At 34.1% G+C, this 15,071-nt stretch overlaps 1 protein-coding gene and 1 long non-coding RNA gene across 2 annotated transcripts; both read right to left on the bottom strand.

Moving 5' to 3' along the window:
• Nucleotides 1-706: 706 nt before the first annotated feature.
• LOC120254439 lies at nt 707-4,990 on the bottom strand. The gene is made up of 3 exons (XR_005534624.1): nt 4,752-4,990; nt 4,426-4,548; nt 707-1,303 (listed from the first exon to the last, which is right to left on the bottom strand). It is a non-coding gene; the product is annotated as an uncharacterized LOC120254439 (long non-coding RNA).
• Nucleotides 4,991-6,411: 1,421 nt separating this feature from the next.
• Nucleotides 6,412-6,792, bottom strand: LOC120254438. The gene has a single exon (XM_039262544.1). The coding sequence runs from the start codon at nt 6,790-6,792 to the stop codon at nt 6,412-6,414; it is 381 nt and encodes a 126-aa protein (XP_039118478.1).
• Between the last annotated feature and the right edge of the window lie 8,279 nt (nt 6,793-15,071).

Genomic DNA, 15,071 nt, shown 5'->3' with positions numbered 1-15,071 from the left:
TACATAAAAGACACATCTTTCAAGCTCAAAAATATTTTTTTGAAATGTCTCAGACAAAACTCATTTTTAGATTTTTGATATGGGTTCATGGATCAAATAAAAGCTATAATACCAAGGTAAAACTTACTATCTACATGTTGGGGACCCTGCTATGGTTTTTACCCGCATGGTAAACATTACCCTTGAGGTTTTCGAGGAAGGTTACTGTATCTCTGATACCACTATATCCCACGTGCTACCGCACTACGTGGATGTTGGGGATGTCGCTCAACTTACTCCTGGTTCATTCGGGGTGAAGTAACTTGAGCAGTGAAGCTTTCAAGCGTAGTGTTTAGAGAGAGTGAGCATTAAAGCTAAGAGAGCATAAGAGCTAGAAGCAAGAGAGACAAGAGACAAGAAATGTATTCACAAATAAAAGGACTTCTTTATCGCATTAACTTAGGATGGGTGGATACAAGGGAAGAGATGAGAGTAATGGAGAGTCTCTAGAGATAGTGGATTTAGGATACTCTCCCTTACAACCCAAGGGTGCCTTATATAGGCTCCAAGAGACTTAACCCTTAAGAACTAAACTCATGGTTAGCTAATCTTAACCATGGTTGGACACTATTACGGACATAAGACATATACTCTAATTGTCATGTAGCCAATATGACAATTACCAAACCCATTAAGATAAAGCGACTGCTCTTCAACAAAGAAAACCACTCGTCATGCACAATTGACCTATTTTACACACTAAAAAAAACAAATACCGACTCCCCTGTAATCCTAAATAGACAGGAAAAACAACAAAATAAAAGCTACATAGAAGCTAGAACCTATGTATTTCGGGCCTGACCTTCGCCCTCGTCGACCTCTTTGTCGAGGCCTCTACCAGTTGGACCTCTTCGGCGGTGGCCCCTTGAAAGTCATAGCCACACCACCTACATACGTACAGAACAACGGCTAGAAGAAGAACAAGGCATACCATGGCGCCAAACATATAATAAAGCAATCTGACCATCTTTACCTCCTATCCAACAGTAAGCATGTATACCACTCCGGAAGAGGCGAGACAGATCAAAAGCAAACCCACAAACCTGTAAGTCCCCATCTCTGAGATGGGTATTGGCATGACTGCTTGGGTGATTGAGAGAGAGAGAGAGAGAGCGCGCGCAAAGGAAGGAGAGACGGGTGGTGAGAATGTTGGCCCTTTAACTGTGAAAATCTGGAAGCAGCACCAAACTTCTGATCTTCAGCAGCTGCAGCAGCATCAACTTGGTCTTCAATCACTCCAAGACAAGTTCAGTTTTCCTCATACCTGTATGAAAAACAAGTTTAGTTACTATTTTTCAATATTTCCAAGACAAAAATAAAATCACAACAAAGATGCAAGATAGCAAATGCAGAAAAATCAGTAAAGCATTACTCATTAACCTGCAGATCATGAATTAGTTTGTTGCACTGATCAATTGTAAAGTGGAAAACCTTGTCAATAATTATAATGATGAAACGAAGAAATCTAAAACCCTAAACCTAAGAATTTATTTGATTATGGGAAGAAACATCAATCTAAACCAAGACATGCATATAAATAACATGGACCACCACCAAAACCACTAAATCAAGATCCCCCAACTCTTCCAACCATGGCAAGAACTCAGACATTATGCATGGGAATATATAGGGTATTCAATCATGTAAACGTTGCATACAAAGCTTTGATTTCATGGGAACATAGCATTCAAATTATTTTTTCATTCGTGAATCCAAGCTCTTAGCCAATGTCCTGTGTTCGGCTTCTCTTTCCTTGTTTTTTATGGTTTTTCTTTGCTTTCCTCTTCCTTTCTTGGTTTTTCTGGTTTGTTATTTTTTTCATCAAATTCCATCCTATCCAAAATCATTGCATAAGTACGAATCAATTTTAAATTATCCCCAAGTCCTTCTAACATTATGGGTTAATATATATTTTTGCCTTGAGATTGTTCTTTTTCCTTTCCAGTACACTTACATCATATTTGGCATTCTCTTTGTAGGGGCCATTGCATCAAATTAGATCTTGCCTTTTTTTGTTTATCAATTGTCATATAATTTGGAACATCAATAATAATGTCGTTATTCCTTTTTGTTAACTCTCTATTATTGATCTCATGTGTGCTAGCTCATGTATGACAGGAAAACATCACGAAATAGATGTGTACAACTACTTTCTACTTAACAGAGCATACAAAATTTTCACTTTTCTGTTAGGAAGACTGGATGTAAATTAGTTCATCACACCTCATACGCAAGTTTTCGTTCATATGGCATATCTTTGTACCAAGCAATAAGTAAAATAAATTAACAATAAAGCAACAAATAAATAAGGAAAAAATCAATGATGGGACTCAATTACGAAGAAAAGAAAACAATCTAATAGTATTCAATGTTTGCATACTTTTATTCTAATACACTTTGTGAAGGACAGGCTGGAGATAAAGACATCAAGACTAAGTCAATTTCATATTTCATCCACTAAAATTTATAGCAAACATCACATTGTGACATGAATTAATTGCCAGATACAAGACTGTTATCTCTGATATGAGTGCGCTATGACTTGAAATTTGAAAAAGGAATACTAAACTTAGTTAACTGATGTGAGACTATAATTACTTCATAAAATGCACTATGGTTTGAACAATAGAGTATTATTATGCATAACATAAGCTATTGAATTATATATTGAAGAAGCCTGTCATATACATAGTTAATTTAGTGACCAAGTAGTGATAAGCAAAACAGATTGTGTAGCAAATTTAAACTGATACCTTGAGAATAAGGTATAATTTTACTTTCTACAACAAGATAATATACCAAAAATAATGTTCTAGAAATCTTTGAACAAATTGACACTTTGAACAAAAATATGCATATTAACATACATACAATATAAATTTTGCATGATTCCTTTTTCTGGTAAATTATTCAATTATTTTTAAACATCAAGAAATAAATACTTAAAATTACATAATTAATTTCCGATGCAACCTGACCAATGCCCAAAAAATAAACAAACTCCGAATTCCAACCCTAAGTCAAATTTCCTTGAGATGTCTTGTATTTGGAGACAAATCCTTTTTGCTTCAAAAAAACACGGCCAAACTAATAATAACCTTAAAACTATCAACACCATTTTAACACATGCAAATTAAAAAAATAAATGAATAAAACAACTTAAAAACAATAATCCTAATGTATAATAAACCATACATACAAATACAATCTTAATAAAAACTAGGATCCATACAAGCATTGCTATAAAAATATATATATACTCTTTGCTTTGCTTGCTATAAATATACATTTATATTTATATAAATATATACTTTTTGCTCCACATTAAGCACAAGGGATCATTATATCATATGCTGCCAACTCTCACATGAGTAATATATATATATATATATATATATATATATATAATGAATGAAAATGAATGAAAGATGAATACATGAGTAATAACTAATAAAATCATCTCATTTGCAAAACCACCTCTCTACCAAAAGAAAAAAATAAAAGATCACTTGGCATACCATGAAGTCAGCCTTCGAACCTCAATCGCAAAAAAAATTGTTCTCATTAATTTATTAAGGTTATATCATTATATGGCGTAGTCCAGGTTAATAACAATAATTTGTATTTTTCTAGTAATATATATATATATATATAATTAACTAAGATGAACATGGGAATCTATTCAAAAACCCTGATTGATGACGCTAATGTTCTCTCATCTTTTCATCCTCTCAAAGTCTCAATCAATATGAAAAACAGAAATCAGACAAAAATATATACCATGCACTAAGATTCTTACTTTCTTCATTTAACCAAACATGCATCAAATTTTACTTTATCTCTAAGTATTCACACTAATTATTCTCAACCAATATGAAAAAACAACTTTGATAAGTTAACATCATCAAGATATTAATTAATAATGTCACATTAATTAAACAATATGATTTATCCACAATTCCTTGTTCTTAGTTCTTATTACTCTCAGTACTCAGTCATTTGCAGACTAGTTTAACAGATTCCCAATGGATAAGATATTTTATATTTCTCACAAACTACGTGAAATCCAAGAAAGACTGCATGTGACGTGGGTATCCCATTCCATGTCCAAAACTCTCTTATCTTTTCTTGGTTATTCTCAAGATGAGGGTGATACTGCAGGTTATCTTTTCTTGGTTATTCTTGGTTATTCTTGATATATATATATATATATATATATATATATATATATATATATATATATATATATATATATATATATACTGAATGGAATGCCAAATTAAACTTTTGATTCTAAATATCAGATAGCCATCAAACAAAAACAACAAAATAATTGGGGAAAAAAAAAGGGAAAACTAGAGAGGAACATAGACAGAAAGAACTCACATGGGATTCAGAACCACGCTCGTTGCTCCACTCCAAATTAACCCAGTCAGAAAGTCCCCAGAAATCTCAAGAACGCTCCCACTAGCTCCAATCCAGCAAATAGCCTCTACCCATGCCACATTCCTATAAACCAAAAATCCAGCACTCAACACAAACAAACCCCAATCCCTCCCCAAATTCCCCTCATAAACAAACCCTAAATTTCCAAAAACCAAAGAAAATCACCCCCGAAATCCAACCCAAAACCCCAACCCAATCCCCCTAAAAAACATATCAATCCACAGTGAATCCAGCAATTAAAAACAACAAAATACAACAACTCTTACCGAAAAATCGATCCAAAAAGCGGATTGCAGCTCCCAATCAAGGGTTCCCGATCAATCAAAGAAGCAGAGCACACGGGCATAAAAGAGGGAAGTCTCCAAGCGGTGCTTGGCGAACCGGATCTTGGAAAGGACCTCAGATTCAAGTTCCTGCTAGGTGACGGCGTCCATCGTCGTACGGTCGTACCTGGACAAGGGCAATCGTTGTTTTGTTTTTTTGTTTTTCCACGTATAAGAGCAATCGTTTCCGTTCTCCTTCTTCTATTACTTTTTATTACTTTTTTTTTAAAATTTATCACGTGAAATTTTTGGAATTGATTTTTTTAATTTTTGAATTTCTTTTTTAAAATTGGATGTTTTTTTGGATTTTTCTTTTAACTAATCCTTTTCTTCTTTTCTTACTTCCATGCCAAGTATGATAGCAGACTCTTTTTTATATTTTAATTATCAACTTTTTTTTATTTTTATTTAAAATAGGATAATGATAGTTTTTTATACTTATCTACTCTACTCCCTATTTAAAATAGAATGATAATTTTCATAAAATTAGGATTTGTAAAACCTATATAAATAGTCGTATATATTAAATGGACATCAAAAGGTGAAAAGTGAACTTAACGAGCTAGCTAAAAGTTATATAATCCATACTCAATGAAGAAGGGTAGTTACATCATATCTGGCATTCTCCTGTGGTTGTGCATGGTATTAACCATGGTGTTGGTTAATTATTTTTTCCACTTCCCAAAAGGCATAAGGCCATTGCAATTGTTAACGGTCAATGTAGTATTGGCCCTTGAAACCCTCATAATAATTTACATATGTTACGAGTACGGTGGTGATCACTTCCCCTCATTTTTCCCCTTCTGGGGTTTGGTAATGTGCTATTTTTGGGCAATGCTTGGGTTGATTATGGCTTTGATATATCCAACGAGCGCGGTTGTAGCACGACTTGGAGGCCTGGGAATGTTTGTCATCGCAAATCTCATAATTGCTTGTTATGTAAAATACACCAACGATGAACCTCTATCAGGTGATAATAATCAATCACTCAATCTCTCTTTTTTAATTTTTTACATTATATATACATATATATATATATATAATCGGAAGGGCGAATGTGGTCTATTTAAGTCATTTTGAATTCAAAACTTTATAGAAACAATTAAATAAAGAGCCTTCAATTATAAATGTAGGTTTACTATCCAAACCCTGCATATCATCGCCTTTAATATATATATGACTTGCTGATTCCTTTAATAAATATATATATATATATATTATTTAAATTAATAAATAATTTCTAATACATATAAATCTATCTGTTTGTATGGATGCAGGAGAGGAGTCAAAGAAAATAAACATCAAATCAGTTGCACCTTTGGATGTCTAAGTTTAGGATTTATTATTTTTATCGTTATCATCATGTGTATATATTACTAAAATAGATGTTTAATTTTTCCATGGAATAAATTTAAAATTTTTTTATTATATTTATTTTTTATATTAAATATAAAAAATATCTCTCAATGGCAGTATAGGCAAAATAACACAGCCTCCATCTATAACCTCATCCGGCCTACTGTATATCCATTATCCACCATAACAAATTGGACAGTGAGTTATCATTACCATCTTCAAACCCTTTTAAAGCTCTCTCTCGTCTTTACCAGCGCCATCTCCTTCTCATAAGTACTCCTTCCATGGCGTACACGAACCCTTTCCACCCTTCTTCAACTCCCTCACAAACTCCACGTCCCTGAACAACAGCTCTGTCATCCTCAACAATGGCAGCACTTGAATCCCAAATTAACCTGCACTGCTTCCACTTTGGCGGTGCAAACCACAGCCCGCTTCCTCTTTTGTTCAATTCGCCCACAAACAGTCCGACTAGCTTGTTCTGCTTGCTGAACTGCTCCTCGTACACCCCTTCACCTTTTCTCACATGCCACCACGTCACCGCCGCATGCATCTCCAGCGCCACCAGATGCTGGTGTAGACGGAGATGGAGAGGGTGGGCGAGGAGGAGGAGATCGCCGTCGCCCATGGTTTGTTGAGAGAGATATGGTGTGGATTGTGGAGATAGAGAGGATGGATAGGGTGATGAATGGGGAGCCACGGATCACAAGGAAGAAGCGGAGAGAAGGTTAATTGGATGTCGAGTCAGGCTGGATCGTTGAAGGAGTAGATGGTGAGGTCTTGAGTGAATAAGGTTTGGTAAATGAAGTTTGGAGTGGAGAAACATGCAGGATCGGTAACAAAGGGAAAGGGAAGAGGAAGAGGATTTGATTAAATAAGGCTAAACTCAATAAAAATTTTATAAATATGTTTGTCTAAAAACTATAATATTTTTAGACTATATATATACTAATTTGTATCAACTCATTAAGCAATAGACTTTTTGTAAAAATAAAAAAATAAACTATATAAATCAATTTATAAAAATATTAAAGAGCCAAATAATAAAGTTTTTACAAAAATTTTTAAAAAAATATTATTTTTTTATATTATATGTATTAATTTGATATATATATATATATATATATATATATATATATATATATATATATATATATATATATATATATATATATATAACAAAAACCGTGGGGTCATGCCCCCGTTCGCTCAACCTTTGCTCATCCTCACCGACGTATACAAGTAACATAATCTCATGCGTCTTCAATAAGTGTTAGGATACTCACGTCCGCCTTCTTCTTTCTCTTGTTTGTTTTGTTTTTTTCCTTAGGGTCTGTTTGATACATAGCCAAGTATATCACAAACAGTACATAACAGAACAAGTAGTTATGGTACAAATGTTTGATACATAGCCAAGTATATCACAAACAGTACATAACAGAACAAGTAGTTATGATACAACACAACTACTTGTGTTGTACCTTGTTTGATATCTTATGGACAACACAAAAATATTGTTCTTTTCATTTCTTTTAAGTACTCGACAAAAATATCAGTAAAATTACTTCCTGTACCCTATGCATCGATTATATGTTTGTTTTTACTAATAAACAAATTCACAAATAAATTTCAAGGTTTTTTTCTCAATTTCAACATTAACTAATTAATTTTTAATAATTAATTAACTTATTAAATTATAATTATATTTTTAAAAATTTTTAAAATATATGCAAAAATATTTTATTACTAAAAACACATGATAAATTCTGTTAATATGTCAATCGACTAAACAATAAAATTTGTTACTCTATAATCTTATTAAATATACTATAATCTATAATCTATATAACCTAGTTTATAATTAATAATCTTATTAAATCACAATTATATTTGTATATTATATACACTAATTTAAAGAAAATCAGGTTTCAAACAATTAATTTTCACATTTTTTTACTATATAAACAAATTTACAAAATGTCAAGAGACTAAATAATAAAATTTGTAAATATGATCTTCTAAAATTATAAATTTGTAAGACTATATATACTAATTTGTAAAAAATTTCAATTTGCAAGTTAATAGACTTTATATATAAAAAAATTTATTTGTATGATATCAAGGATCCAAACAAGAAATTTTTATAAATATTTTTTACTAAAAATATAATTGTTATATATTATGTGCATCAACATGAAAAAAATATATATGATATTTTTTATTTAAAAAAAGTGGGAGCAATGTGCATATATTTTTATCAACGTGTACCTAATATATATATATATCAATTTTTTTGTTTAAAAAAGTAGGGGTACAACAATGTGTATTAACTTGCATATATATATATATATATATATATATATATATATATATATATATATATATATATATATATATATATATATATATATATATATAACAGGGCTAATGTGCATTAACCTATAAAATATGTTCTTATTGGGGAATACATGGCCATGGCCCCAACTTGGGCCTACCCTAGCTTTGTCCTGATCTTAGAAACCAAGTTCCATATATATATATATATATATCAACTCTATTACATGAATTTTTGAAGCTTTTCACAAACAGTGGTTAAATCAAGAATGAACCAAATTCAACAAATGGAATATGTAACAAACTAACATTAATAAAATATAATTATAACATATATAGTTGTCAACAACTACAACAAAAATACGTTGCAATGAAACCTATAAAGTTTTGTCAACTACCATACAAAAACCATAAATAGTTATCATGAAATGAAAGCTTTATAGTAGCTACATCAACTTAAAAGACATACATCCATGGATACAAAAATATCAACTTCACAAAAGCTACTACACCTCTTTCATACTATGCAAAGATTATGGTAATCCCATAATTTTTTTTCACAAAACTTATCCTTTGGACACCATTCAACTCCCAAAAATATTTCTCATACTCAAGCTTATGAGAGAACTTAATCATTAAATCAACCTCCTCATCCTCGCCAAACCAAGCTTTTTACCTCTTCACCCAAGTTTCTTGCCATAGGAGGGTCTCGACATCACAATAAAGTAATACGTCGCATCTTGCGTAGACATATAATTGTCCATATTCTCAATAAACTTGTTAGCAACATCCAACATTTTTTTGACGCTTTTTGTGGATGCCTAGAGATATTAGGTCCATTAGACATATGATTCTCCTAGGTACCGGCTGAAGTACGCTCCTCATCAAGCTCTAAATCGATCTCAATGACATTATTTGTGTCATCATTCAACCCTTCGACAACATCTCAGCAGTTTCTGCCTCCTCGCCCATTAGCACGATCCTTACTAAAATACCTTTGCAATCTTTCAAATTTCTTTAAACTCCTTATTTGCATGATTTCCACCTTTTGATGTTTCTACTAGTTTAAAAATTGTGAATTAGATTACTTGTTGAAAACACACACACTACACACACACACACACACATATTAGCTATCACATAATAAGTGCACAATAAATTTAAGAATAATATTAACAACAACACATGTATCAGAGATATTCAATCAAAAACTTGTCTCACAGTCAACCACGACGCACTTTCTTGCATCATTCCAACCAAACCCGCTTTGTGTTCATCATGTCCACTACTTCATTCAGTTTTTATAGACCACCTTTTCATTTTTGTTAACTACTTGTTTGATAGAAATAATAATACCAAAAATGCTAGTTGTCATTCTTTTTGTAGCCTCCCTCATGTGAGGTCTTGAGTGAATAAGGTTTGGTAAATGAAGTTTGAGTGGAGAAACATGCAAGATGGGTAACAAAGGGAAAGGGAAGAGGAAGAGGATTTGATTAAATAAGGATGGGATGTATTCAGAGTTGGTTGCTGCTTAAAGACTAAGTTTTTGGAAGGAGTGGATGGGGAGAGGGATGGAAAGAAGGTGGATGGGTCCTGGGGAGGACTCGTGGATTAGGTGTTTGGGAAGAGGAATGGCCGGGTGTTGTGGTAGTGTCATTTTTAATCGAGAGAGATGGAACAGTTGGAACCTTCTGCTTGCTTGCACTAACTGCATTGCAAGGAAGTAGTCCATTTCCAAAACCCGATTCTTTTGTGATATATTCTAGAATCATAACCTCAAATAGTGGTATGCCTTCACATCATCTTAGCGCACTCCACTCTTTTCTTCGGATTATTACAAAACACAATGAACGGTAACCTGACAAGATAGTTCGTCGGTGATAAACTTTGAGTAAGCATACCAAAGAACTGCAACAACCAAAGATAATATTTCACCTTACCCGCCATCGCTCCAGGAGGTTAGAGATATGCATTGTATTTGAAACTTGATTTTCATAACTCAATACATAGATGAAATGTTTTAAGTGATGCTCATCATTAGACCGAAATGAGATCGATGACTTACCTTACCACATTGATTATTAGATGGGCATTGCCTCTAGATGTCATATTTCCGAGCATAAATGCAGCAAGAGTGGTAATTTTCCGTGGATTGAAAAATAAATTAAGATGTTTCACGATGTAAAGCCAAAACAAAAAATCTGAATGAAATTAATTAAAAGATAGCATTATGATATTTTGCATGCCTAAAGCAAAGATTGACCTAACAAGCCAACAAGCCGTGTTAGGGATGCTGGACACCCAAGCAATGCAAGAACTGAATCATTTGATTTTCAGTCACTCCACTTTTTTTCGTGAAGTAAACAGATTCTTTTTAAGGCATGTGCATCAGCCCAAAGATATCCACTCAAATCTGGATAGGAGCAAAACCAAGCATCCCAATCAAAGACATCATTGTATGTAAAGTAGTGAGAACACATGACACTTACCTCATGGCAAGAGCTCACCACAGACCGCTTTCTCGTTGTTCATCATCGAGCAACCATCATGCTTTTCTGATTACCGAAATATTGTAAAACACCACATACGGTAGATATGTATAAATTCCATTTATGATGTCGTGCACGATATGTATGAGTTAGTGCACTAGCATAATAAGCATTGCAATTAGCATCAGAAATTCATTCAGGCATTAACTTTAGATAGACATATAGCCAAAAAAATCAACTCGGGTGATGGAGAATGAAAATGTTTTAGTTTGATATTCCATGTTCTTTGCCAAAAGATTAGAAATTCCAAATAAAAATCTGTGAATCCTTTTATGTAAGTGTCAGAGTATGAGTGACACATCCAAAAATGATGAGTAGAGTGTGATCTAAGAAATGTGACTTGAACTTGCATTTCGCTACATCCGGGTGATATAGTTGTGAATGCAAAGATAGTCGGCACTCGGATTTATGTTTACAAAGACGAGGTATAGGACAGGCTTTGGACATCCTGGAGGCTTTTGATTCATTTCAAGTCCACAGGGGTGTAATGAATGAATGTAACCCATCGCTAAATTTCGTAGATGAAAAATGTAATTCAAGTTGGAATTTCGTATTCAAAGATCAATTCCCATTTCACTGCTCATACATTACTAAAAACTATATTGAAACAATGAAAGTCTCATAGCAACAAGTAATCAAATCCGCCACAAATAACTCCGCCGCCGCTCTACATGTCATTGCTCTACTCTCCACCTGCTACACCGGCCGCCGAGCCGTCCATCTTTTGACCGGCGACGTCCTCCACTGCACGGTTCGCCTCTCCAGCTTCCACCACCTATGTGGTGTCTCCGCCTCCACCAATCCCCTCGGTGCTCAAAGTTAAGAGCAACATCGACCGGGACCTCGCCTCCGGGCGGTCTCCTCATGTGTGGTGTTCCGTCCTCCACCAGCTGCCGCGGGTGTCATCCCAATATTCTCAAGACCAAAATACTTGAAAACCATGGTAAAAACTCGACAAAAATAAAACAAATGTAAGCTCACAAAAACCTAGATTAATGAGGAGCCATTTCACTATCAAGAGGAATCTTGTAGTTAATAGCAACATATAACAGGCTGATCTCAATGCAAGTGCCCAAAAATGATGAATGGAAATTTTGTGTCACTGAATCTTTGTATGGTATTGGCATTTTTGGCAAACTAGAGAATGAAGGAAATAGGGGAGAAGGAGAGATGGGGAGAAGGGAGCGAAATGCAAGGAAGAGAGATTGTGGGGGATTTTATAGAGATGAGTGGAATGTCGTGCAAAGGGGGAGACAAGGGTAAGGTGGAAGGTTTTTTTATTTTTTTATTTTTAAAATACTTTAAATTATAACCTACTAAAAAAATCTATTAATAATAAACTAAATTAAAAATCTATTAATATAGGTTTTTTTACTTTCTGATTTTTATAAACTAAATTATAAATTAATATATAAATAAATTATAAAATTATAAAAAAATCTATTAATTAATCAATTTACCCCAACGCAGTGTGAAATAGAGAGATTTTTAGTAGTTAATCGTAGAAGTTATTAAATTACTTCTAAAAATTTTGATAGCAAATCGATTTCTCTCTTTCTTGGCGACACGCCAAACTCGCCTAATGGCGAGGGAAGAGGGAAGAAGCTTGGTTCTCGTGAGTGATTGTGTTGTCGCCACTGGTGGATCGCGCTACTGGAGGTTCTAGGTTTGATCCGGATGTTGTCACACGATAAGTCGGATGGTAGGGGAAGATGGAGACCATCAAGATAGGATGGAACATGCCCTAGAAGGTGAGATGATGAACTCTACTCGTAGGTTGCCGATGAAAATTTGGGTGATGGCAATCGAGGAATGTCGTGGATGCAAAATGATGATAGTAATAAGGTTCCCAAACCCGATGTCGAGAAATTGCAAGGTACTCGGATCGAGCCATGGAGTTCTCTCGCTTGTTGATAATCGTGTGAAGGGGGAAGGAGAGTGAGTTGAAATTTGTGACACCTAATGTCTCAAATGGTCTGATGGTGGTCCGATTTCACTCAGCAGAGGTTGTTAATGAAGAGATGAAATGGAAGAATGCTTTGTTGGGTTGTGTTTATGGATTGCAAACCCTAGAGTTGAGAGAATTACCGCATTTGCACAAGCTAGATGGCGGAAATATGGATTGATATCGGTATCTCAGAGTGAATTCTAATTGTTTCTTTTCCAATTCAGTGATGAACGAGGTTGTGCTCAAGTTTTGGCTGATGGACCTTTTACATTTGATTACCATCCTTTAATTTTGAAAAAATGGCAACCAAGATTAAATTTGATACAAACGCTTGTGTATTACCTATATGGATTCAATTACCTGGGTTTGCTCTTGGGAATTCCGGATGCTGGAAAATGTCGAGTAGAATTGGGAGTATATGTGGTAAGCCATTATAACGTGATAGATGTACATTGTCCAAAATGAAGCTGGGTTTTGCTAGGATTTTGGTTGAAATGGATGCTTCGAGTGACTTTCCAGAGGTTATTGAGATGACTGATGAGAATGGTGCAGAATTTCAGCAAAAAGTTGTGTATGAATGGAGGCCAATTGTGTGTTCAATCAGAAAAAGTTTGGACATGTTAAAGAGGATTGCAGGTTGAGGAAGATGGAGAAGCTGCAATGGAAAGTGAAGAATAAATAGGGAACAATCTCAATGAATTCTGTGATTTCTAATCAAGTTACTGATAAGGGTGGGAGCTCTACTACATTACAGGATGATATTGGTTTGGTTGTATCTACTGCATTACAGGTTGATAATGGTCAGGATGTATCCATTCCAATGAATTTAAGGAGTAATACTGAACAAGTTGTTAGTGAAGGAAATTGGATAGAGATAGTTAAAGGGAAGTCTGCTAAATCTATACAGACAGTTAATATTGAACATTCTGATAGTGGAAAGCAGATTTCTATCGGAGGAAGTGAAAGATCTATGATGCAGAATAGGAATGAGATCAAATGTACTAATGAGTCTCATCCTAATGTTGTGGCTAGTTGTAGTAACAGTTTTGATATTTTGGGTGAAAGCAAGACTAATATTGCTTTGGCAAATCAGCTGTACCATCAAGTAATGGGATGATAATGGGGGATGACAAGAAAGGTAGGAGATCCAACTTGCCAAAAACATTAAAGAATGATTATGTCATGGAATATTATTGGGCTTAATAGTTTCTAAAGCAACTGAATAACTTCTATGATTGCGTAAATATAGTGTTGTTGTTATGGGAATTCCGAAACAAGAATAAAAGGAGGGAATTGGTGTGATATTTGGAAGAGATTTCAATTGCCCTCAGGGAGCTTTTAGTACATAACTATTCAAGCAAAGTGATCAAGGTAGAATTTGGATTATTTTTACTCTAGAAGAGTTTCTATTACCTGTCATTGAAGAATGATGCGCTTTTATTCATAGTAAAGTCAATTTGGAGAATAATGTGTTCTAATCGGACTTGTGTATATGGATCATAAGGATCTACACATTAGAAGGAATCTATGGAGGGATCTTATGAGACTTGGAAAAGGATTGTCTCAAACCATGGTTAATTCAAGGTGATTTTAATGCGCTTAGTAGTAATGAAGATAGACTTGGAGGTAAACCTCAAAGGAATTCGTGTCGCAAGTGATTTTCAAGACCTGATTTTGGGTTTGATTTAGTTGAAGTGTAAAGGAATGGTAAAGCTAAATTTACTCGGACAATTTTCCGTGAAGGGGACAGAGAATATTTAGGAAGCTTTGATTGGTGTTTTGCTAATCAATGGTGGTTTACTAAAAATTGGGGAAACCATCATGTTCCGTGATGAGTTGGAGTTTTTTTCGACTATCAGAAGTTTTTTGGTTTATTTGAAGAGAGCTACTAAAAATATTAAAGTTCCATTTAGGTTCTTTAATATGTGGTGTAATCACCCAAAATTCATGGAAACTGCTAAGTGAGTTTGGAATTCTCCAATTAATGGAAGTAATATGTTTTGAGTATACCAAACTCGAAATTACTCCAAGGGAGTTGAGGATGTTGAATAAAAAGGATTTTTGATGAATTGAGTG

Source organism: Dioscorea cayenensis, unplaced genomic scaffold, assembly GCF_009730915.1.
Source record: "Dioscorea cayenensis subsp. rotundata cultivar TDr96_F1 unplaced genomic scaffold, TDr96_F1_v2_PseudoChromosome.rev07_lg8_w22 25.fasta BLBR01000448.1, whole genome shotgun sequence".
Classification (NCBI taxonomy): Eukaryota; Viridiplantae; Streptophyta; class Magnoliopsida; order Dioscoreales; family Dioscoreaceae; genus Dioscorea; species Dioscorea cayenensis.
Note: the sequence above shows the minus strand (reverse complement) of the source record. Positions and strands in the feature narration are given on the sequence as shown.